This window comes from Clarias gariepinus, chromosome 13, assembly GCF_024256425.1.
Source record: "Clarias gariepinus isolate MV-2021 ecotype Netherlands chromosome 13, CGAR_prim_01v2, whole genome shotgun sequence".
Lineage (NCBI taxonomy): Eukaryota > Metazoa > Chordata > Actinopteri > Siluriformes > Clariidae > Clarias > Clarias gariepinus.
The window spans coordinates 23,945,804-23,973,090 of NC_071112.1; the positions used below are offsets into that span (position 1 = coordinate 23,945,804).

General features: G+C 41.3%; 1 protein-coding gene across 1 annotated transcript in view; it reads right to left on the reverse strand.

The window, feature by feature from the left end:
- The window catches only part of akt1 (v-akt murine thymoma viral oncogene homolog 1), a 70,032-nt gene that overhangs the window by 29,012 nt on the left and 13,733 nt on the right, over window positions 1–27,287 (reverse strand). Inside the window, exon 2 of the mRNA XM_053509629.1 lies at window positions 25,014–25,161. Within this exon, the coding sequence (XP_053365604.1) occupies window positions 25,014–25,059 (46 nt within the window). The 5' untranslated portion in view covers window positions 25,060–25,161. The remainder of the gene's footprint in view (window positions 1–25,013; window positions 25,162–27,287) is intronic.

Here is a 27,287-nt window from a genome sequence, read left to right on the forward strand (position 1 = left end):
AAGTCAAGTCGGCTTTTATCGTCATTTCATCCATATAGAGAAACAAAACAACGTTTCTCCAGGACCAAGGTGCTACATACAAACAACATAAATTAACAACATAAATTTGCTAAACTAAATAACTGACTAGCTGAGACTAGACAAATTGACATTTTTAATTAACAGAAAACTAATTACTATACAAAAAAGCACAAATTAGAGGCCTGCATTAAAAAAAAGAAAAACAAATGAGGAGACTTGAAAAGACTAGAACAGGTTTAAGAATCCTTAAACACAAGTAAAAGTGCAGGGGGGGGCGGGGGGAATCAACTTCAAAGAAATGTGAGCAGAAAAAAATTTATCCCGAAAGGAGATGACTTGAATGCTTGGTGATGCTTGGCATGATAAAAAAAAAAAAAAAAAAAAAAAAATCAAACCCATGTTTATTAGTTATAGTAAGAGCGTCTCAAGACACACACAACGAGATGAAAACCCGCAGGATTCGGACTAAACTACTGTGTGAAAACCACATAGGAAATCCACTTGCTATTTAGGCTCTTTGAAGAGAAAAAAAAAGGCTTTAATTTGAAGACTGGACTTGGAGCAAGGGGAGAAGGTCATGTGGTCTGATGAGTTCAGACTGACCCTATTCCAGAGTGATGGTGCGTCAGAGGAGGAAGGGAAGTGAAGAAATGATTCAGAGCGCCCACTCCCTACAGGGTTGCTTCAGTTGGTACGAGGTCTAGACTCATTATGCGACAATAAAATGAAGTCAGCTGATGATCTAAACGTACTGAATGGCCAGAGTATCACATCGATGACATTTATTTTATTATTTATCATTTCATTCCTGATCGCATGGGTAAATTCCAGGACTTAAACTGTGAAAGAGTTGTTCTAAGAGTATGAGGACTCTTGATCACTTCAGGTTCCTCCAAATTGTTGGTAAAATGACATACACTGATTTGGTTAAATAAACGTATTTAATAATGTGACCTGTGCGTTTTATTTGCCTTTCTCTCATAAAATACATTTTGCGAACTCGCTCTGTGGCATACCCGCCTAAACACCGACGTCAAAGCAGAACGTCACACGGAGGCGATGACGTGGGCAAGCAGACTAACATTCAAACCCAAGGCCATGTCGAAGAACCAAAAAAAAAAAAAAAGCGTTCACTGTTGTGACCAGGAAACTTTCTTATAATTTCTCTGCAGTTCTTCATGTCTTTCTTTGTGGCTGATGTGTTCAAGTACAGGAATCTAAATCACAGCTTTATCACGAAGTGTACCTACTCATCTGGTAATAATAAAAGTAGTAAAAACGATATCTCAGTCTGGATAAAAGACACACAGGTGGAACGAAGTAATCTGATTAAGGCCAACATGAATAAAATTTTGATCCAATAAATAAAAGAATAATATCTGTGTAATCATTCATCTGCTTGTGGTTTTATTTTTTACGCTCTGATACAATAAAAAAAAAGATCCTGCACAAAAAATAAACCAAATTTAATCGACGTAAAATAGATGCAGGAACGGGAAATGAAAAGTACAGTGTTTAATGTTCACCAGACATTCAGTGAGGATGTGGAACATGCTTTAAATAAGTACGTACGTATGTAAGGAAGTCAGTAAATAAAATAATTAATTAACTACCGTGGAGTGGTTAAAGAAACAAGGTTATCCTGATGCATAACGTCACGATACGATGCTATTTTAATAACTAAAGTATCGAATAAATATTAAATGGTAAGCGACTTTTCAGCTAATCAATAGCCCTGATGCTAATTGTCTAATTTATCTCAAGCAGCTCAATTTTTGATTTAAAGATACGGTAAATAAGGGATCTATTAATTTGCTTTGTTTAAAATGCTGTGTAACTCGTGTTGATCTACACATACAGTATAATAAAAGTGTAAAGTTTGCATGTCTGTACATTGAAGATAGTTCCAAAAAAAAAAACTATTTGGGGTGTCAGTAATTTTTGCCAAATTTTTTTAAATGTGTGTTTGTGCACACATCACATAAAGCATCACTTCCTAACGAATGTTAATAGGTTTTTTTTTTTTTTTTTTTTTTTAAACAGGTGTGAGCTTTAGGTTACATATAGGCCCTATAGGCCTTGTTTCATCACAATCGGGAAGAGAAGATATGTTAGTTTGAAATTTAAATGAAAAACGCCCCTATATTATAATTTTTTTTAAAAAATCATTAGTTCATCTCAAAATTCAACAGATGGCGCTGTACATTTTGCGTGTGCAATTAAAGTCCACTAGAACAAGCCTCCGAGTGGCGCAGTGGTAAAGCGCTCGCCCTATCATCCGGAGATCGCTGGTTCGAACCCCGGGTGATGCTGTTTTCCTCTCACAGCCGGAGGCACAGAGAGAGCTGATTGGCCGAGCTCTCTCAGGGGGGAGGGATGAGAGGTACTTGTGCTCCCACATTAGTCACGGCGCTACAGCCAATCAGGGGCGTCTGTGAGCTCGCGCACACGGAAGGAGCGGCTAGCGCTTTCCTCCGAGTGTGTTACTCCGCCCCTAACGGTGAGCGAGCAGTTCGAAAAGATGCGGTCGGCTCGCGTCACGTGGTTCGGAGGAAACACGGGATAGCTTTCGTCCTCCTGACTGAGTGGTTGTAGTAGCCTTGATGTGTGTGGGAGCCTCCTAGTGACGGGGAGGAATTGGCCACTACTAGATTGGGGAGAAAATCTGAGAAAAAAGAATTGGACAGGACTAAATAAAAAAAAAAATTTTTAAAAAGTCCACTAGAACGAAGTCGCGGGCACATCTAGTTGTTTAATATCTCTCACACAAAGCGATGACCTTCCCTGTGAATCTTCTGCTCCATGCTCCAGTCCAGTAGATGGCAGTATTACAACCACTGCTCAGAAACTTCAAAGATAAACAAATTAATCGAGTCTGAAACCGATTTGATGCATCAGTTTAACCATTAGTTTAACGAAACTAAATAGTTCGTTAAACTATAAAGTTCGATTCAACTGCATGACTGATTTAACATCCTGAGACCTGGACTCGGTGTACAGTGTGTACGCTGCATTTTCTCCTCACGGTTTCTCTTTATTAGCACCTGATAACTAAGTCTGTAAGCAGAAAGTTGTTTGACAAAAGAACTACATACACCTACTAACCATTTCCTATGAGAGAAATGTAAACGCGTACACAATGTAGGAGAAAACTTTACGTCCTTCTAGGAGGAGACACACAGCTCTCAAGGGGATAATTACAGGACTCTATTCACTACGGTAACAAACTGTCTATGTCTAAATAAATAAAGTTTTTGCTGAGGTTGAACATTACACCACATGTTTTGTTTGATTAGCAACCAATAAAAAAACCTACCTCATAGATTTCTTTCTTTAAATCATACTTTACAAATGTGTTTTTCAACTTTACAGTTCACACACAAATCCAATTTTTAGTAAATACTAATTAAGTGCGAATGTAATAAGATCAGTCACAACAGGACTTAAAAAACAAAACAAAAAAACAGTAAAATCTGTTTATATGTAAACATTTACAATTCTAAAAAAACAATGGCTTTTCCAAAAAAACCCAAAAACAATCTTTACAATTTGTTCCGATATCCGGATCTGACGTGTGATTTAGAAAGTTTTCCCCTTTATCCAAGTCAGCATGGTTGAACTGGTTTCCATGAACGGCAAAATAAAACCAATTTATTGTATTAAAGAGATTTATGCACCTTTTAAATACGAGTCAAACTTTTGATTGTGCAGAATAAGAGGTTTATAAGAGGTAAAAACTTTTATATTTTTTTACTTATATAATCCCCTGATGCAGTTATCCCAGAGTTTCACTAGGGCTTGGATACGATCAAGGTAGAAAGTTCTTAGTCATGATCAGACTGCCTGGGAAGAGAAGTGTGTGTGTGTGTGTGTGTGTGTGTGCGCGAGATTCACTGCCCTACCCGATCTAAGTTGATTTACAAGTGAATTTCCTGCCACTAAATCCTACTCAGTGAAAGAGCAACACCACTGGCAGCTGGTGTGAACTGCTCGGATGTTCAGGGCTGTTTTTCTGCCTCACCACATCCGCCTGACCGTCTGCTTGTCTCTTTCACCTTCCCTTTCACATGAGCCAGCTTCTAATAAAATCACTTCTGTGAATTCACCCCGTCTCTCTCTCCCGCCCCCCACACACACCCGCCCCCTTCTCCTTACACATACACTGCCACCACATCCACCCACGTTTCCGTTTTTTTTCAACAACTCTTCCTCTTTTTCACCCACACCGCTTCCACTTTTTCACGCTCGCCTCCTGTTTCTCGTACAGGACAGAGTAAACAAGGAACGAAGTGTATCGGCTGCGAGTGTTTTTCCACGTTTGTGTTTCAGGATGAGGTCACAATAACACCGCGCGCAACGGTGTGCAGAAGAATGAGATGTTATTCAGCACGTGTACACGGCAATAGAAATCAGGAAGTTGGAGGATTTTCCCCCCCCATTATTATTATTATTATTATGATTATTTAAGCACATCTGACATGACAGGTTGTGGAAAATAACAAAAACATTCTGCACAGTAACCACTACTAATGAACTGTAAGTGAAATCGACAGAGGTGGACAAATCTGGAAATCACCTGATTCGAAAATTTAAAGGTCTATAGATGATTTTTTTTCTGTCTGATACAAATAACTTTAAACTTGAAAAAAAATTCTGGTTTAAGAGATCAGAAATGGACCCGGTTCCATTGGCAGCCACACGCGCTCATCTGCCAGAACACTACAGATGACGCGATGTGCTTTGGATCATGAACGGTTCCTTTCTTTCTCCATAAGTTTCTCTTCCCATCATTCTGGTGGAAGTTAATTTCGATTTCATCCGATCAATCTGTCAAACCTTACACTTTTAATGAAGAATCTGTATTTACTCCATAGAGCTGTTTCTTGACTGGAGACTTTGACGATGACACGTCTACCTCCTCAAGAGTGTTCTCGACTCTGCCAGATGTTGTGAAAGTGTTGTTTCAGGCCTTTTGCTGTTGCTGAGTTTGACAATTAATACCTTCCTTTTAAGAACAGTTGTCTCGGCCACTCCCGTGTTTGTGCTCTCTCTCTCTCTCTCTCTCTCTCTCACTCTGAAGGGGCTTATTTTTGTTTGTTCACTTCCATTAAACACCTCCTGGGACAGCATTTTAAGAGTTCAAGTGAGCAGCAAATGTAAACCTCAATAAGTCACGGAGTAATGAGAAAACGGGCCACACCTGACCATGCGACTGCTCGTCACCTGTTTGTTCAATTATTTATGAGCCACCCCAAAATCACAGTTTTTTACTTTACATTCGATGTGGTGTACACAAATTTTATGGACTTTAATGTGCATTAATACAGGCTAATATTAATTATATTGAATATTAAAATCCACAAGAGAAGCGACCTCATCTAGCTTTAAACTTTATCCTTAGTTAAAAATGTCGTCGATGGTGTATGTTTTTTTTTTTCCTTTTTCTCCTTCCCCTCTTTAATTTTTTTTTTGCACACAACACCCAGCTCCATGTTTTTGATTAGTTCTTTTCTTTCTTTAAATATGCCTGGTGTCTAGCCTTTGCTTGAGCTTTAACAAACAGGGAGATTCATTAACCAGAACCTCAGCTTTATATACCGACCTTATCTGAACCTGACTAACCTTATTTGAATCTGACAAACGTACATCGGTGCCATCTAGGTGCTAGATAAAGAGAGTTTTGCTCGTCACTGTACTCACTGTTTCCACATCCTGATTCTAGAAAGATTATCTAGAATCTGTATTAATACATCTAGTAAAAATAGCGCAGACCAGGTGGTGCGGGGAAAAAAAAAAAAGAAAAGAAAAAAGTGACGCGTACGTTTATTTTAACCTGAAACATTCCAGTTGGTTTATATTAACACATCAAATGCTTTCTTGTGTTAAACTCTATAGATCTGCTGTAGCACTTTCTCCGACTCAGTCGAAAAAAATCACCAGCTTCAGAGCAATGTGTGTGTGTTTTTTGTTTGATTGTTTATTTGTTTGTTTGTGAAGCCACACAGTAACCTATGAAACACTGAAGCATAAAAAAAATCTAGCGTAAGGCTTGAACCAATGACGAACGTGCAAATGATAACGAGTGAGATGTATTGAGAGGCATCTAGGGGCTCCTTAACGAGCATGCGGCTCTGGTGCAAAAGTATCGGCACTATTTTAAAAGTATTTTAACAGATGAGCTTCGTATTAAACTAGTAGCTGATGCTGGTATCCGTGCGGGTGCATCCCTACAAAGGACAGACCAACAGATGATAAAGTCAAAAAGAAAAAAAAGAAAAGAAAGACAGGTGTATAGACTGTCTGCGGAGACATCTGTCTCAACAGTCAACAGAGAATTCTGCAAGAAATATTGAAGGGCACGGAGATAGAGACATTAGGAAAGTTAAATGGAAGCACAGACGGACAGGAGGACAGTTATGTTAGGACAGGCAGAAGGAAAGGAAAGAGAAGAAAAGACAGATGCAAGGACAGGCAGACAGACAGATGAAAGGACATTTGGGGAAACCAAAAAGGGTAATGAAAGAAGACACAGACAGACAGACAGACAGAAAATAAATGAAGGAAAGAAAGACGCAAAGACAGGAAGACTAGGAGGAAAGACAGATGAAGGGTCATTACTGTATGCAGACGGACAGGAGGAAAGCTAAATGGAAGGACACTAAGTCAAAGAGACAGATGGAAAAACACACAGACAAAGGTAAGAGAAGGAAAGATAGATGCAATGACAGGCAGACAGACAGACAGAGAAATGGGAGGCAGGACAGATAGAAAGAAAGACATGCAGACATACGGACAGGAGGAAAGACTGAAGGAAAGACGAGCACACAAGACACATGGAAGGAAAGCCAGACAGAGACAGACAGATGAAAGGAAAAAAGAAAAGACAGATGCAAGGAAGGGCCGACAGACAGACACTCAGAAAAAAAAAGGGAAACTGAAGGACACAGTCAAACAGAGGGACAGAAAATAAGAGAGGGGAAGACAGATGCAAGGACAGGCAGACGTACAAAAAAGAAATTGGAGGCAAGACAGATGGAAGGTCATGCAGACAACATGGGGGGGGAGCTGAATGGAAGGACACAGAGTCAAACAGACAGACAGACAAATAGACGAACAGACAGAAGGTAAGAGAGGAAAAGATAGATGCATGGACAGGAAAGACAGATGAAAGAAAGATAGACACACATCTTTCCCATAACACACACCCGACTCGAGTCAACACACTGTTCATCTGCGGGTGTTGGAAGAGACACTTCAGACTCGGAGCGTCACACTAACAGGAACCTGAGCTGCAAGTGAGACGAGTGAAATCGCTGGATCTGGCCACCACCGACACCTTATCAGCTTCTGCCTCAAACAGAGACACGACGTTCCACCGTTCAGGTGTCGGGGGCCAAGTGCGAGAAGCCTGCACACACCTAACGTCACTTCATAATGATCTGGCACGGCTATGCACGTGTGCGCGTGTGTGTGTGTGTGTGTGTGTGTGTGTGTGTGTGTGTGTGTGTGTGTGTGTGTGTGTGTGTGTGTGTGTGTGGCAATAAACTGTACATGCATAGATCTGCTGATTTTACAGCTGTTGTCAGATAAAGATAAATTGGAGATAAATGACTCTGCGTGTGTAAGAGAAAGAGAGAGAGTGAGTGTGTGTGTGTGTGTGTGTGTGTGTGGACCTGTCAGGCCCTGATAGAGTGCTTATACATGCAGAACAGCTGCAGAGCTCAGGGATGCTAAAGTGGAATATAATGAAGAGCAAGATTCTAGCACTCAAAAAAGAATTCATCTCTATCTGACAACTTACTTTTGACACACACACACACACAATTCATCTCTATCTGACAACTGCTACACTGTCTAAGCAGCATTAAAAGCAGTGTTTCTGGCACCACTGTCCTCTCTCTCTCACACACACACACACACACCACCCATCATATAAAACCCAGCGTTTTTTTCTTCTTCTTGTTCCCTCTTTGACAAGAGACGTGTTTCTTGCAGACGGAGACACCGGACACGCGCGTCCAAGTGTGACAGTGGAACAGTGGAGGCAGATTAGCCGAGTCAGCGAGATATTAAAACGCGGTTTGACGGAAACGCTTATCCAGCACTCGGAACCCTCTCGCTTCAACCCGGACCGACGGACCGGACTGAAATCCGAGCTGTTCCGCTATCAGGTGCCGGAATTTGCTGAGTACGGACGCGTCGCTTCGTAGTTACGGCTGACGGCTCGTGAAGGCGCTGAGGGTTTCGAGTGACGCTCGGAGCGATGAACAGAGCAGGGCTTCAGAAACGCTGCCTCACTTCACTGTGTGACTTTTATTGTAAAATAATTAACAATTAAAAGTTGTTTTTTTTTAAATATCAAGACAGAATAATCGCACTTAAGTGACCTAGTGAGTCTCATTAAATAAAAAGTGTCATGTAGAAGTCTGCTTCAGATTGGACACATGCTTCTGTTCCCTCCTGTCCACCACTGTTTAGACCTGTGACGTCATCAAGACTGTCCGTCTCCTTCACACTCTGTGTGTGTGTGTGCAGCACACGCTGACTGCGTCCTCAGACCTGAACTGCCGTTGCTGAAGTAGGAAGGACAGCGAGAGGGATACGCTTGACATTTTCTCGGACAAATCAGCAATATTAGGGCGTCACAGCTCGGAAGTCGACTTAATCGTACTCTTCTTCTTAATTTTTGTTGGTAGCTTGCGAACCAACTAGGCACATCCTAAAAGTTCAGAGGACGTTGTGTCAGAGGAGACAGACGGTGTTCATGGCAGCACATGTTTTACACAGCTCCTGGGATTAGATGGGAGGGTTGTGTAAGGAAGTCTCTTAAACAATGCAAACATTAGAGCAGCAGAAGAGAGAGACAGAGCTCATAAAAAAAAAATAACTCACCTTTTGCATTCTTAAGAGTGAGTATCAGTTTTAAATCTTACAGATGTGTGAGCAGCGTCTGTGCTGTAGCACGAAACCTCAGTGCAGAATTTCCTCTAACGCCACACCACTTCCCATACGACGGCTGAGCAAGTAGTTTAAAAAAAAAAAAAAAAAATGTGTGGGGAGTAAAGTGGTGTCAGGGCTTGGGGTCATCGCAACAACAACAACAACAAGAAGAACGAGTGAAACCCTGTTTGAGAAAACTAGTTACAGCTTGGTGTGTGTTCCTGCCTTAAAAGAAAGAACTTCCTGGTCGGTGTTCGTTAGATGTTTACAGACTTCACGTGTGGACAGAAGTTAAATAATATCTGTCTGTGGGGTAGAACAACAACAAGCTTGACTTCAACAGGACAGCAGCGAAATGTCCACCGATTCATGAGACACTCTTGACGTGAAGACACGAAGCAACACACAGACACTGAAAGAGAGAGAGAGAGAGAGAGAGAGAGAGAGAGAGAGAGAGAGAGAGAGAGAGAGGGGAAAGAAAACCGCTTAAGAGAAGCTGAGAGGTAACATGACAGACAAGAGAGGAAACATGTGAAACTGAAAGTGGGGCGAAGTGAACCCTGTGTAGAAAGGGCAAGAATGAGGGCTAGACAGAGACAGAGATAGAGAGACAGAGAAAGAGCAGGTAAGACAGTAAGAGAAAGAGCATGAGAGACAAAAAGGGAGAAAGACATACAACACAAGAAAGAGACAAAGGGAGACAGACTGAGAAAGAGGCAAAGAGAAAGAGAGAAAAACAGAGGAAGAGACATACAAGAGAAGGAGAGACAGTGAGTGTGTGTGTGTGTGTGTGTGTGTGTGTGTGTGTGTGTGTGTGTGTGTGTGTGAGAGAGGTGAAAAGGAGAGAACTTCCTGAGTGAGCAGTCGCTGCATTCTGTCCTCTTCCATTCATCTCCCAGGACAAGGAAAGAGCACAGGAGGCAATGATGACTTTGTGTGTGTGTGTGTGTGAGTGTGTGTGGTGTGTGTGTGAGTGAGTGAGTGAGTGAGAGTTAAAGAGAAAGAGAGATAAATAAAGAAGAGTGAGGCAGGCAGACAGGCAGTAAGGTAGAGGATTAAGGGAATTAAACTCTTAAAAAATTAGGAATGGGGAGCTTTTGTTGTCTTTTCCTGGGTCAACCCTTCACCCCCCACAACCCCCCCAATTCTTCTCCTCCCTCCCTCCCCTCCTCCCTCTCTCTCTCTCTCTCTCTCTTTCTCTCACTCTCTCTCAGCACTGGCATCCTGCAGCTGTGTGCCAGCCACCACTGTGTCCCGCATCTCAATGAGTCTCCGTTAGCGGAACCCCATCCACGCCATTCCTCCATCACGTCTACAGTCAGAACCACACACACATACACACACACACACCACCAGTGCTGCATGCCACGCTCGGCCCCTCTCTCTCTCTCTCCTTTCTTCCCCTCTTTTGTTGGCCTCCTTTTTCTTTCGCCCCTGCAGCTGGATGGGACGGAGCTTTTGGCAGTCACCCCTTTCTCTCTCTCGCTCTTTTTCTGCCACTGGGGTGGGCGCTGCCACCGCTACAGGAAAGAGGGAAAAAAAAAAATGGGGGGAAGGAGGATGAAGAGAGGATTCGGCCCCTGTTTCTCACGCTCGTAAGAAAGCCCTCGCTTCTTCTCGTCAGCCAGAGGCACCTGCTGATTACCATAGAGACGCTGTGTGAAGACCCGGCCCTCCTCCATCGTCTCCCCCCTCTGGTTCAAATTCTGGTTCAAATAGCAATCCCCCCCCCCAAAAAAAACCCCTTCTCTTTCTTTTTTTTTTTCTTTCGATAAACAAGCGCTCGGTGGATTAGTTAAATGGGCTGCTGCACAGGAAACAAATAAACAAACGGGGTAGAAAGCGGAATTCCGTCGTCTTAAAGGGCTTCATTACAAATTAGGGCGACGCTGATGACGGATGGACCGTTGTCGCCACCACCGCCGCTGCCGCTAGAACAAATCCACAAAAAATAATTTTTGTTTCAATAAAACAAACATCTAATCGACTTTTGGTGTTTCACTTCTGATGGCAGATCACGGGTGTGAGAGTTATTAGGATCATCCTTTTAAAAAAGGTGAAACCTCGGATTGCGAGTAACGCGGTTTGCACTGTAAAGGTTCCACTGTAAAGTATACATGTACTATTTATATAAGTAAAAATAGAATTAATATCTGAGAAAGTATTAAACTTAAAACTTATATATTGTAAAGAACATATTCCGTTCTCTTATTATTTCATGTAGATTATAAAGAAATTAATAGAACAGCATTTATTTGAGTAAAGAGCAAACATTGTCCAGTCCTTAACGAGAATCAAGGGGTTCACTCACACACACGCTGAAACGTTTATTTAAAAAGCGACTGTCCTGCTAGAATTAAATCTCTGATGTCTGTGTTTATTTAAAAAAACGTTTAGTGCAGTCACTTTGTATTTGGCGAGTCAATCACGGCTACTCATAAGAGGGCCGGCGTTTCTTTATAAATATCACAATTTCCAAAATGATTGAATAGTTGGTCAGCCCATCTTCACGGATCGGAAAGATTTACCCGCGAACTGCTCGTTATTTCTCCTCTTCTTTATTATTTTTGTGATGATGGTTTAAGCCTTTTACTTTCTGCAGAGCTTCTATCGAGTCTTTCTGCTTCAGGTGGGTGAATGTAGAGTGAGAATGTAGAGTCAAATGTTAGTTTTAAGTTTTTGGCAAGACATTTCCCTACGTCACTTTGTTTAGGAAAAAACTTTCAACGTTGCAAATTTGACGTCCATTAAAGAAACCTGGTAATATTCCCAGACAGCTGATGTAGCTGGTGACTCGTGTATTTTTTATGATACACAATAGTCTGGGTTGGTGTGATCGGCCAGTTGAGAGACGACCCTCCTCTAAAAAAAAACACACGTGATTTTGGGCCAATCGATCGGGGCAACCCAACCTTTTAAAGAGCCGCCACAGGAGCTGTGTTTACACGGACCCAAACATTAACACATTAATAATAGACCGGCTTCCTGATCAGAATTAAAACAATCTGAATGAGAGGGGTGGTGTAACGGTTAAATGATCCGTTTAGGAGGAAAATATTGTCTATGTAATCGTTTGATCCGATAGTTTGTTTCTTGTTGGAATAAATATATTCTCTCTTACGTCGGGACAAAAATTGAGCAGTTTCTGCTGCAAAAATTTTGTTGATCTGGGAACTTTCTTTTCAGTTTCAAGACTTTAATCCACAGGCTCCTGCTCTCTGGTTGAAGGAACCATGACTGACTGGCTCACCTTTCACATGGAGAGAAGCATCTCACCAATCACAGATGAGACTGAATTCTTATAACCGATCATAATACGGTAGGAGAGATTTGTTGGAAAAGTTGGGACAGAAAAAAAGAAAGAAAAAAAAACTCTTCAAAAAAAATCTTCTTCAAAGGCAGCAGAACAAATACATGCGGAATTCTGATGAAATGCTTTTAGCGCGTAAAACTCACGTATTTTCAGATCGTCGTCTATATTTAATGGTAAAACTGGGACAATTTTACCCTAATAGCTAATGACTCCAATCACTGAAGGTCTCTTATCTTGACTTTGAAATACTTTTTGACGCCTTTTCCAAACTAAAAGCACAATCGTTTTTTTTTTTTTTTTAGAATCACCGCTTAGCATTAGCAGTCTTTCACCTAATCCCTTTCAGGGGTCGCCACAGCGAATCATCTGCCTTCACCAAACCCTCTCCTCTGCATCCTCTTCTCTCACCCCAACTATCTTCATATCCTCTTTCATTACATCCATAAATTTCCTCTTGACCTCCTGTCTGGCAGTTCCAACCTCAGCATCCCCCTACCAATATATTTACAATCTCCCCTTTAAACATGTCCAAACCACCACAATCTGGCAACTCTGACTTTATCTCCAAAACATCTAACATGGGTTGTCCCTCTGATTAACTTATTCTTAACTTATGATCCCATCCATCCTTGGCACTCCCAAAGAGAACCTCAAGCTCTGCTTTCTGTCTTTCCTTCAATGCCACTGTCTCTTGAAACACCTTTCCCTTTCCTCTTGTTGATACTCTTTTGTCATACAACACACCTGACACTTTTCTGCACCCTGCCTGTAGCCGCCTCTTCACCTCCTTTGACCGTTGACCCAAGTACTTAAAGTCCTGCACCTTCTTTACCTCTGCTCCCTGTAACCTCACTGTTCCACTTAGGTTCCTCTCATTCACACACATGCATTCTTCTGCTTTCCAGAGCGTACCTCCATCGCTCTAGAATACTAAGATACTCAAAGGAAAACTCTGTGGAGCTGCAGTGCTCTGGCCAGCTGCTGAAGAATGCAGGGCTGATGATGGATGTGTGGGAAGGACGAGCGCAACTCGGATCGGAAGCAGCCTACGCGAAAACACTCTGGGAAGACAGCAGGGACTCTGGACTGGCAGAGGGAGGACAGAGAGAATGAAGAAAAAAGAGAGAGAGAGAGAGAGAGAGAGAGAGAGAGAGAGAGAGAGAGAGAGAGAAGCAGAACGAATGTTTATATGAAGGATGGGACAGCAGGGACTTCAAACTGGCAGAGAGAGCAGAGGGGGAGAGGAAGATTTCTAACACTTCTTCACCAAACAGTGCTGAGCGGCACAGAAACCCGAGCCTACAATTATCCGGATCCTGGGTCGCGCACATTTCTCTCTTTTTTTCCCATGAAATTAGAAAGAGGACATAATCGCACGGTTATCATTAGACGCACATCCAGAACACAGCCTGAGGTGCAGATACTTTGGTCAAAGGTGACTGAACTCCAGCATGAGGAGATGTTTAAAAGGCACTAGTTTCGGTCATATAATGTCAGTATGCACTGGTAGGGGTATGTGGCGCTGCTTAACGTAGGGAGCAAACAAAGTGAACAGGAAGTCATTTGGGATACAGCCGTACTTTGAAGGCGTTTTCACCTTGGACACGGTTGCTCTGCTTTCTTCTCTCTCTTACTGGCCAGCATTCACATTATTATTTGTTTTCCGTATTCTCCGATGCACTTATTTGGTCGGTGAGTCAACATTAAACACATAAAGAACAGAGAACAAGGACGTTAACATTCACACTGTGCTCGATGATATTAAATTTTTTTGAAAACAAATGTCAAGAGTGACGATCTCGCATGCCTAACTAGGGTCAGAGAATGAGACTGGGACGTACATTCGAAAGAGACAGACGGCACCAATGATGTCGTGTCTAAACAGCAATCCATTTCAGTTCTCGGGTACGACTGCCTTAGATGTCTGATTCGATCTGTGCCTGTGCACGCTGTATCGCTCTTGAGACAATCCCTCTTTTCAAGCGGCTCCTGAGCACGGAACGACTCACTGATCGAAATGATCCAGACTTTAGGATCGTGGGTTCTCAGAAAGCCCTCATGTGAAAACTCCCTAACTTGGTAGACTTTTATTTTCTTGGAAGAGTCAGAGCATTACTGTGAGCAAAGTAGTATAAAAAAAATTGTTTGATTTTCATAATTCTCTAATAATAATAATAATCACGTCAGACCAATCAGTGATCTGCACTTTTCTTTTCTTTTTCTAGCTCCACCCGTATGTTTGGTTGAAAATTATGAACAAAAACAAATCACTGAGGATTAGCTCATCAGACTCCCAAGAAAGAGAGAAATACAGAGAGAGAGAGCAGAAAGAAAGATAAGGCTAGGGTAAAGTGGGGAGGAAAGCAAGAGACAAAGAAATCGCACTGTGAGAGCCTTATACCAACAAGAAGGGAAAAATTATTATATATATATATGAAAAAGCAAGCATGTATAAAAAGCGCGACGAGTCAGCAAGGACTCCAACCTGGCGAGAGTGCGTAGTGGAGTAAGAGCGTATGTGGCAGATGAGTAACAGGGGCTCGTACAGACGCAGAACAGAAGCAGGCGAGCTGAAATCCTGTCGAGGGGGGCGAAATAATGAAGGGTGGGGGGGGACATTAGCGACGAAAAGGAAACGCCGAGAAAAATGACTTCTCCTTGCAGCGCAGTTGCAGAGCAGGAGGCTTTGGCACAGAAAAGTAAGCACACAGCAGGCTGACTGCGACAGAGGTGGGCCGTGCTGGTGTGTGCGTGCACATACACACACACACACACAGCTCCCCTCCCCAACAGCTACACCCTAGCAATTTACATCTCTCCAGCACATTTAGCAAGAGCCCGTCTGCTCTCACTCAAGGCCCTGCTGGCCTCCAGACAGCAGACAGAGCGCTCTCGTCACGGGGAGCCTGACACCGTCCTCGGAGGAAACGCTCGGATTCTGATCTGTTCACTAGTGGAGGAGAGGAGAGAAAGAATAAATAAATAAAATAAATAAATCACAGTCAGCACTTTCTGACTACCGCTGCTACTTTTGTCTGATCACGTTCGGCCCCTCATCATCATCATCGCCGCCTCCAGAGTGCAAGGAAACCACGGACAGAACTTTATATAAAAGCTTCACATCGCGTACGTGTCATGGGACACTGGACACTGACGGAGACTGCACAAAGTCTAGAAAGCATCGTAGACATACACAGGATGTCGGATCGCTAATGAATAGTTGAACAATAAAAAAAATAAACAAATAAATAAACAAACGAGGGACAACGAAAGGGTTGGAGGGAAGTGGTGCCGGTCGGGGCTGTGAAGCTGGCAGCTGCTCAGAACCGCGTCGCTACGGGACAGTGAGAACGAAGGTGCGGAGGAGGAGAAAGAACGAAAGAGACTGAAACGGTGGAAGGAATAAAGAGAACAAGAAGAAGAAGAAGAGGGGTTTGATGTAATTGGAAGTAAATAAGGAATGCAAGAGGAGAGAAAAAAAAAATCGGAAGTTTACACACACATGCACGACCGTGCCTAATTTATACCACTGGGGCTTCCGCGGTATAATGCACAGGTGCGCTCTAATCACATGACCACCGTGGAGCGAGTAAGCCCATGTGCACGAGTCCTGACTTGCGCTTGACCAACATCAAACAAAACGAGAGGCTGTGATCTTTCCATCGTGTTTTTTTAGCCTGAGTCAGATCCACGTTATTCATAATGTTATACATGTCATGTTTTTTTCCTTTCTTATTAAACCACCAAACCTTCGATTAACGGATCCTCCTCCCCCCCAAAAAAAACCCAAATGAGTACGGAGACAAATTCAAACACTGCACTGCTGCTTGTGGGACGTGGCCTTGTGGGGGTGTCTGACAAACAGACTAATCTAAAGCCACATTTTTGGGGTTTTTTTCTCCTCCACTCGCTATCTGCTGTCCTCTCTCAGTCGCGTGGGTGACATCAAGGATCGTTCGAAAAATCCGAGGAACTGGCAAAACCTCTCTGCGTTCTCATTCAGAACAACAAGGAAGTCATGTACAGAAAGAGCTTCTAGAAACTTTCCCAGGCTGAGCGTCGTCATTCATCACCTGCCGAATCCACACAGTGAATGTCAGCGTCGGTCTTTGCGTGTAAGAGGAGCTTGAAAGTAGCACGGCATGGAGCTAAACGCCTCTTAGTTTAAGAGCTTCCTGTGGGACTTGGAATGATTTCCTCCAGGCGCACGGCCTTGTTATTCATTAAGTTTATTTTAACTATTGTTGGCCACTAAAAACAAGCAGGTCTTCTCGTTAACATGTAAGCGCTGCTTATTTTTTCATATTTTATATTTATATATATATATATATATATATATATATATATATATATATATATATACATACACACACATACACACACATTATATATAAATTTTCCCTCGGTTTGAGCACATTACTTAAAATTAGATTTATTTATGTGAAACTCGCTTTTATCTGGAGCAACGTGGAGGTCAAGCAGAAGCACGTAGTTATAAACACAAGAGGGATAATCAGCTTGTTAGGAAAAAAGTTTAAAAATGTTTAAGCTCACGGAATGTCGGGCGGTCACTTACCGCGTTTTTTTAAACTTAACATTCATTATACAGTGGAACCTCGGATTACGAGCTTAATTCGTTCCGGAAGTGGGCTCGTATTCCAAAACACTCTTAAACCAAATTTAATTTTCCCATAGGAAATAATGGAAACTTAAATTATTCGTTCTACAGCCCAAAAAAATAAATACATAAATATAATTAATACAAAATATAAAGTAAAAATAAAACAAATTAATCTGTACTTTACCTTAAAAAAATGTAAAATTAAACCCCCCGACAGATAAGGGTTTTCGTTTGTGCATGCAGAGTGTATGTGTGTAAAATGTGCGCGCGCGCACACACACACACACACATTAACGGATAGACCGTTTTTACAACCATTTAAAAATTAGCAAGGAACATTCCTAGTCACACTCACGTGAGCGCATACTAACAGGATCACTGCTGTAAGTAAAACAACAACAACAAAAAACAAATTAAACAGCTCCTCACCTTTGAAAACAATCGCGACAGAGAGAAGTTTGTGTTTATTTGGCAACCTGAGAGGAGGGGGGATGAAGGGGGGGCTCGCTCGCGTTTACGGCCCCCTTCTCTCAGGTTGCCAAACAAACACACAAACTCTCTGCCTTACACAGACACAAACACGCGCACGCAAAAACACTGCAGGCTCTAAGACCCAGCAGGGTAGACGATAGGTCTCGGCTTTACAGCTCCCCTTCTCTCAGGTTGCCAAATAAACACACAAACTCTTCTCTGTCGCGACTGTTTTCAAAGGTGAGGAGCTGTTTAATTTTTGTTGTTGTTGTTGTTGTTTTACTTTACAGTAGTAATCCCGTTAGTATGCACTCACGCGAGTGTGACTAGCGATTTTCCTTGCTAATTTTTAAACGGTTTTAAAAACGGTCTCTCCGTTAATGTGTGTGTGTGTGTGTGCGCGCGCGCACGCACATCTCACACACACACACACAGCGCGTGTGTGTATTCACCCAGCAGGAGAGACGATTACCTACAATTCTGCTGCAAGAGAGAGAAAAACCGTTGGCTCACTTGTGATGACGTAACGCTCGTTGTTAAAACAAGAAGCGCATGCGTGAAACATGATACTCGGTGCTCGGTAACTAAGACAATGCTCGTTTTTCAAGTAAAAAATTATTAAAAATTGTTGCTCGTCTTGCAAAACACTCGTAAACCACGTTACTCGTAATCCGAGGTTCCACTGTACTCTCGCGAGACTGCACTTTCAAATCGCGAGGGGAATCCCGGTGACACAGCAGGGTCAGCTGACCTCATTTAAAGAGAACCCGGAGGGACAACACCATACTGTGTTTACTGCGGCCTTGAACAGACACCGTTTGGTCTCAGGGCTGTTTCCGACTGTGAATTCTGTCTATTTGGGGATTTTCCGAAATTAAGATTAATTCAAAATTGGGACAGATTTACAGGAGACATTTTCTATCATTGTGTTCCCGGACTGATTCATTGAAACCAGTGGGGCCGACTCATTTCTCCAGCACCAAAATATTTTTTATTGGGCTGCATCAAGCGAAAAAAAACAAAGAGATTGAAAATTACTGAAACCGGCTCAAGAACACTTACACAACACATTACCAGGACCTTGTAGGATCGAGCTGAACTGTCAACTTTGTAGAAGAAATGTGGTTGGGGAAAAAATCCTGACTGGAGATCCCTTAGACACTTGATGAAGTTGCATGGTTAAAATAAACAAACCAAAATAAATAAATAAAACCCAACAGTAAACCACAACTATGTTTAATAGTGAAAGTAAGAACATTTCCATATGTACACAATGCGATGAGGACCCACGGCACTAAACAGCTGTGTGTTCATTAATTTGCTAGGGAGCAATTGACAAGGGTCTGATGAGTCCAGACTGTCTGTATTCCAGAGCGATGGATGTCTCAGGGTAAAAAGGGAAGCCGATGAGTTAATGCACCCTGATACATCATACAGTACACAGTGGCCGGAGGAACTGCAATGATCTGGGGTTGCTTCAGTTTTTTCATAGCTCATAGTGTCTTGAACTCAACCACGAGGCCGGCTTTTATTTCTGTGTGGACAACTGTGGACACCCTGCCTGGGACTATACCATTAAAAAAAAAATTATATAATAAAATAAAAATAATCCCGGTAAGTGGACTGCCCTACATTAGAATGTTGACCAAGTCTTTGTGGGGACATCGCTACACTAGTGTCCAATCCAGGGTGTATCGCCTCTCCTAATTTTGATACATAAATCCCTGACAAAGATGTTACGCGAGACAAATGAATGAATGAACCGATGACGTCCGGGCCACGGTCTCCGGTGCTGACGTCAGTCGCATCACATGTCCAGTCTTTTTCTACAAAGCGCGAGTGGTCTTTACGACGCTGACATTCTTCACTCCACACTACGACACAGCTGTTGCCTTTCATTTCCACACAGCTGCCTTGAGGTAATGCCACATGGAAGGTCACAAGTTAAACCCAGACACACTGACCTTTCTAACACATTCCTAACATAAATTAAGCAAGACGCGAGGATACGGAGTGGGTAGTTTTTTTTTGTTTGTTTTTTTACATTTAAACTGTTGATGTTTCAGTTTTCTAAAGTCTTTCTAAAAAGTTTTTCTAAAAAAATTTTTTTTAAATAATAAATAAATAAATCTTGACTGAGAATGTGTGAAAAGATTTTCATTAAAAGAGTTCTGTTTGTTTGCTTACGACAAGTAGAGACTGAAGTGACCAGGAGAAACAATGTCAAGCTAAAATGTCCTCCTGCCCAGTGGGAGGTTGAACTGAAGAGGACTTGACAGTGATGTGACGTTAAGTCAGACTTGCTGCGAGGCCTTTTGCTCTCGCTGATAGAAACGTTTGCCCTGCGATCAAATCACAGACACGCTCGGTGTCATCTCGCTGCACACAGCTGCTCAGCTTCATGAAAATACAACACTCAATAAGGACTGGATGGAAAGAAAGAAAGAACGAGAGAGAGAGAGAGAGAAAGAGAGAGAGAACAGGGAGTTGTGACAGGATCAGTGTAGCATCTGTTGTCGTTTTAAAAACTGATGACTAAAAAAATAATAATAAAAAAAAAAGACCAGGTGATGTTTTTTTTTTTGTCTGTAACTAACCAGTTTCAGTGACCGTAGTGAGTTTAAACTCCAATTCCTAAACCTGACTGTTTCTCGATGTATTGTGATGCTTTTCTGCTCACCGCAGCTGTAAACAGTGATTATTATTTTTAATGTAACCTTCCTATTAGCTCAAAACTATTTTAAAGTTTCTTTTTTTCCCTTTCTTTTTACATTAACAGAGCTTTTCCACTTAAAGAACCACTCCTTATTGGATAAGTGTCGATTGTTTTACATTAAATATTAATTAATATCATAACTACATGTACACAACAGCTGATATATGAGCTCCGGTGTTCACATGCTTGTTTGTATGTCTTATTTTACAGCTGGAGGATGAAAAGTGACATCCGTTAAATGGCACGTCACAACCGAATGTCATCTATATGGTCATCTATAGGTTTCACATCGATCTGTCATGTTTTGCCATAGGGTTTTTCATAGAACCAAAGTTATCATTATTTTTTATATTATATTTTTTTTATTATTATTTTTTTTTATTCTGATGTCACAGAAACAAAACAAAAAAAACATAATACATAAATGTGTAGCATTTATTTGCCTATGTGACTCCTTTCCCACTCCCAATTCTTATGTCCGAGAGCTGCTAGAAAGTACATTTTAGACCTTTGGAAACACCGTTTTGTACATTTTGAGGTCCAAACAGAACCATTCATATGCGTCTTCTAGCACGTTAAAAAAAAAAAAAAAAAAAACACCAATTTTGATTCACTTGGAATTGTAGAAGATTAATTCCAAAAGATAAGCCTGCGGAGTCTGATGTGGCAACCCCTAGTTTCTCATCTCAAAAGGATAAACAACTGACATGGGGGATGTAATTGAGAGAGGACACTCCCAGGGAAATGAGGCGGGGGAGACCGGGAGACAGGGGTGTATGGAACAGCTCAAGAGGTTCTTAAGGCTGATTTCTCAACTCGTACTTGTGCAGAGTTCTAGTCCATTATTAGTACTAAAGGTAATGATATGGATGAAGGAAAAGGAGAACAGGAGGCAGGTAAGCGAGTTGAGAGTTGATGAATCAGCCTTAAAAACCTCGAGCGGTCCCTGACCGACTAAAAGCATGACGGAGCACGTGTGCAGGTACAGGTCCTAACAAAGTCAAGTCGACGAACGCATGTATGAACTTAATTGTGGTTTTCCTCGAGAGTCTCACGTCTGCCCCGAGCTCCTACCAAGTGTTCAGTCAATAAAGCCGAACAACTGTACAAGCTCACATCCTGTAACTCCTCCAGCACATAAACATGATGAGTGAGAACGAAAACACATCTACTGACTAGCAGAAACTCGGGAGACGTTTTTCTCAAGAGCTTCTTCCTGCTCTGCTCAACCTGATCTCAGCCCAGATCTTCCTTTTTTTTTTTTTTTTTTTACTTTTAACAATACAAAATAAAAATAAAAAATCTTGAGTGGCAGTGATTTCCTTAAAGCTTTGTTTAACGGCCTTGGGTTTAGGTAGACGAGTGTCTCACTGCCATATGCGAGCTCTGGAGGAGCTGAGAAAAACGAGAACATGGTCCGTGTGGAGTTTTACAAAAAAAATTATAAAGTTGCTGGTGATATAACAAGCATCTTGGGAGTTCGGTACCATTGCAAGCGATTGATAAGGGCTTAAAAAAATAAGTTAAACTAAAACGTAGTGCTGTAGTGCGGTCCAAATGCTACAAAAGTGCATCAACATCGCATCAATGCTGGTTATGTTTTTAATCAGAAATCAAAAACAACTGAAATAAAAGCTAACGCATCTGTTTTTCATTACAATACAAAATGGTTAGCGGGGAATTTACAGAAAGCTACCGCAAGCATGATGCGTGACGCTGGCGAAATAACCATCGCTACCCATCGCTTGGTAACTAACACCGTCCTGATAGCGTTAATCATTATGTCTGATCATCACGAAGCCGGTGGATCCGAGTGTTTTTGTGAACAACTGTTTACTTAAACATGAGGTGTCTTCTTTTATTGCACTGACTGCAAGTGTGTTGTGTGTATAACCGATGTGTGTGTGTGTGCGCGAGAGTGTGAGAGAGAGAGAGAGCTGCTCCGTTCTCTGACGGCGCTCTCACACATCAGCTGTGCTCACTTCCTCTCCCCTTTTCAGCAGAATTAAACGCTACACCTCTGACTCATGTTATCAAAGCGAATCGATTAGCGGATGAGGTAAACAGAAACTGCTTGTTGCACTGAAACCAAAGGAAATGCGCAGCAGTGGTGCATTTACTGAGACTGATTTACTGAAGCAAACCAGCAATTACAATCAACCACTGTGCCACAATGTCTTATCTTATGAGTAATTCGAGTATTTTCAGAGTCTAAACTAAGGCTAACCGTACGGGGCCGGCATTCACACTAGCACTGTGCAACATGCAGATAAATAATATTTTGTGTTAATAGTTTGATCGGCTCCACTGATCTCTTTAGCTCTGGTTGTCTAGACATTTTTTTTTTCTCCTGTGGTTAAGTAATGTGAGAAGAACTTTAAAAACTGTGGCCCTGAGTTTTAAGAGGACCCTTAATGCATAATTAATTTTTAAACAGAAATGACGATCGCCGGGGATAAGCAGGTACGATATAACCACTGTTAGTTTCGCGATTTTATAAATATCCAAAATCAATATTATTATTATTTAGATTTTTAGAGTGCGCAACCTGTAGGATTATAGAGGAACTGCAACATTTCACCATCTCAAATGCATAAATTTCTCTTTTTTTTTCCATCTTTGTATTGGTCAAGGCGACCCTGTATACAGGGTCGTGGGGTGTAGAGCCTATCCCAGGAGACTTAGGGCACAAGGAGGGGGACACCCTGAACAGCGTGCCAATCCATCGCAGGGCACACACACACAGACTCTCTTACACACTCCATGCAATTTGGCAATTTCAGTCATTCTAATCTGCATATCTTTGGACTGTGTGAGGAAACCAGAGTATCAGGAGAAAACCCACCAAGCACGGGGAGAGAACATGCACACACTCCAGGCACACAGACCCCGAGGAGGGAATCGAACCCAGACCCTGGAGGTGCAAGCCGCCCATAGACGAACGCGAGTTTAAAATGAGTAAAATCTAATTTAATTCTGCACAGACCTGTCTGTGAATAACTCTGCCCCTCTTCGCTCAAACATCGCGTAAGCCGGTTCATGGTGTTGAGCGGTCACTTTAACGACGGTGTTTTAAGAACAGCAGCGATTAGTTTTGTGACAGAGCTTTCTGACCAAAAAAAAAAATGTAAAAAAAAATAGGGAAGGAAGTCGATTGTAAGCCTGTTCACGAAAGGAATCACGAAGACTGGAGTTGCACAATTAATCAGACAAAAATCTAAATCGCAATACAGACCTGGACAATGATTCAATTGCAAAAGAACTGCAAGAACAAGATAAATGCACAGTCTGTCAATAATTTTTATTTAGTCAATAAAAAGTATATCATCTTGAGGTGATAAATAAATAGCACCAAACATCCTTTTAACGAGATCATTTGTGCCATAATTTGGTGTTGGCCTGGATAAATACCATGGCAGTTAACTGACTCATGATCGATCATTGAGATCTCTAGTAACGGCTTAAACAAGCAAATTACACTTTTCCCTATTGTGACCTCATATGAGACAGTAACTTGTCCTTTGAAAATCATATTTCCAATATCACAAAACAGCCTTTTTCCATCTTAGAAATATCGCCAAACTTAGGAGCATCTTATCCGTATCTGATGCAGAAAAGCTAGTTTATGCATTCATGACCTCCAGACTGGACTATTGTAATGCATTACTAGGTGGTTGTCCTGCATCCTCAATAAACAAGCTTCAGTTAGTTCAAATGCAGTCGCCAGGGTTCTCACTAGATCCAGAAATTATGATCATATAACCCCAATATGATCATCCCTGCACTGGCTACCTGTTCAGTTTAGAATTAATTACAAAATAGTATTACTTACATACAAGGCCTTAAATGGTTTAGCTCCCACATACCTAACCAGTCTTCTGATGCGCTATAATCCACCACGTTCCTTAAGATCACAAAACTCTGGACTTCTTGTAATTCCCAGAATTTCAAAATCTACAAAAGGGGGTAGGGCTTTTTCATATTTAGAAATATATGAACATATTTCATTTATTCAGAAACAGTTTCCCAGTTTAAAAGTAGACTCGAGACACATCTCTTTAATCTGGCATACACGTAACTCATCCCATAACTTCATACTTCAGTACATCTATCCTGAATGGCAACTACGCTAATTCTCTCCATCTGTTCTGTACTTTTCTACCCATCCTGAGGCATCCAGAGAAGGACCAGCTCCAGCTGGATTCAGCTTTATGATGGTTGGAGCTACACATCCTGCTCCTGTGCTTCCAGTGACCCAGACCCGATCTGCCCTCTGCACCTACTGACTAATCCCTATGCTGAACTGGACTTCATGTTAATTTAAGGAATCTCTGTTATATTGTACTTTCAGCTGCAAGCTGCAGGGTTTCTTCCTATTGCCAAGTTTTTCCTTGCCACTGTCGCCGTCACCCTTGACTTGCTCATCAGAGACATTTCATTCATTCATCTCATTATTATCTAGACACATTTTTCTCACACATACACAATTTATTATTATTTTTTCTTTTAATTATTATTTAATGAATTTCTCACATTTTTCACATTTTTGTGAAGCTGCTTTGAGACGATGACCCTTGTTAAAAGCGCTAGATAAATAAAATTGAATTGAATTGAATAGATGATATGCACTTTGGGTGAGCTCTGAGACCTGGGTCCACTTTTAAGGGGGAAAAAAGGAAAATACAGGTCCTTTAAGTTCTGAACAGTTATGAATAAACAGGAGCTAGAACATAGAGGTAAGTTTGTTGAGGTAGAAAAGAAAAAAAAAAACGGAAGCATTTTCCTCCTCTGAATGAAGCCACATTCGTGAGTCATGTGAGTCACATTCGTAGCAACGACAGCATGACTTACGTTTTCCGTTATTTATAAAACTACTATGGATCACTTCACCTTTACTAGGATTCATAGAAGAGAAAAGAGGGTTTACACACCTCGTTTGTGGAGCCATCCCTCCTTCACGATCACCACGTCCGTCATAGTGGGCAAGAGGAAGACAGTCAGCGTCTCAAAAAGAGAGCAGCAGCTCCGAAGCCCGCGATCTCCTTCACTTGGGTGAGGAGCCTCTTCTCAAAAGGTTACCTGGACGAGCAAAGATCACAAAACTCGTTACACATAATAAATATGTCACATCAAGAAAAATAATTTTTAAACACGTGAACAGTAAAATTATCAGGTTTTTTTTCAGTAATAGAAAACGGTGTTTATTTAAAGAACATAAGACAATTATCGGGACACGCGTTTCGTCTGAATGTGAAGCAGAGCCGCTGTTGCACCATCGAGCGCTTTATTCCTCCGACACCACCAGCAGTTTTGTGGAAGAATTACACATTGAACTTTTATCCTTATATATGTTTATTTAATGTTGTGAAACATCTGCCAGACAAGTTTGTTCCTTTTATCGCTTACAAATATACCAGCTATAAACAGTAGTTCCTGTCTTCTACACCAGCAGCAGCAGCATGGGGACGTAATACGAGGGCAGTCAAAAATGATCCGCACGCTCTGGCCGTAGAATTAACTGAAATTAACTTTTGGAAAAGACAAAGAGATAATTTGTTCGACATCATCTTGTTTTTTTAATACACTTTGTTCATCCGTCAACAAGCCATCATATTTCCTCAATAAAAAAATGTCTCAGGCTGAGCGGCGAGCCACGCATGCGTTTCCGTCTTCACTTCATCAAAAGTGAATCTTCATCCTCGTAGGGCTGCTTTCGAGGAACCGAACGTATAAAACTGATGGAGCGAGATCAGGACTATAGGAAGGTTGCTTTAATCCTGATCTGTGATTTGTGTTTTAACCCTGATGTCACGAGCAAAGATGCATCAATGTGCACATTTATGTCGAAAAAAAAGTAAAAATCACTTGTAATAATAAATGTGAACCGTCAGATAAAAAAAAAAAAAAAAATTTAAAAAACGGAAGTAAACAAGTTAGCTTATAATAAGAACGCAGCTTAGACACCACTATATATATATATATATATATATATATATATATATATATATATATATATAATTTATTTATTTATTTTTAAATAGGTTTAAAATACATTTAAATCTGGGTAGTTTGTTCCTGGAAGCATGCTTTTAATCCAAAACATTCGTATATCAAAGTGAATTTCCTCAAAATACATAATTGAAACTCAGATGATTCGTTCCACAATGCAAAAATATATTTTAAAAAAATGAATACAAAGTATAAAGTAAAAGTACACATCGGTTTAAGCAGTGTTAAGTGTGTGTGTATTACAAAAAGAAACTCGCACTGAATTATCAAGATTTCTAAATAGCAGGGTGTTATTTCCCCAGTAAGAACAGATATGATCACTCATCACTAAATGTTATTCTTGTGAGTAGTGACAGCGGGTTCAGTTCTGATCATCGAGTCCGTCATTGTTGAGGACCTTGTTGCACAGTTGACCTGCCATCCCCCATCCTCCTCCCCCCATCCCCTCGAAGTCGCAGTTTAAAGTTTGCGGCCTCAGTCGTTCGCAGATTTTTCTTTAGAATCCAAGTGATATTCGTTCACGGAAAACCCCCACGACTTTGGGGAAACCGCAAGTATCATCCTCTGTGGCTATTTTTTCGTGGCAACATATAACTATTTTTCATGCGTTTTAAACACTAAACTAATAAGAACTATATCATTTACTATTTTTCTTTTTTTTAGTAGAGAGAACACAAAGCAACCGTAGAGGGAAAAACACGGCTTGGGATGGTGAATTATTGTATTTACCCTACAGTGCTTATACCAAAGAAAACGCACCTGCATGAATTACAGTACATACAGGGGTATTTAATTTTTTTACATACACAAGTCATCCACAGTGAGATGCCTGCAATTTTCAAGGGGTAGCACTTCACATTTACACTGAAATATCTGGATCTTAATTAAAAAACCCAGTAAATATTTCAAACTGGTACCTTTAAATACCAATGAAAACTCCTTTTATTTCTGTACATCACCACCTGCTTATATCACCACCCCGCGTTTCACTACTGCAAGTATCAAGATAGAAGAGATTTCTAAGTACTCCGGACTGCCGGTCTGAATCATGTCTGAAACGCTGGCCTCCCAGGAACTCCTTTAATAGACCCACCATGTGGAAATGGTCTTTGGATCGAGGTCAGGACAGTACAGTGGATCTGGTAATAACTTGCAGCCTTAACTAGTTCCTGTAGTGTGCAAGTGTTGTTCGTGAA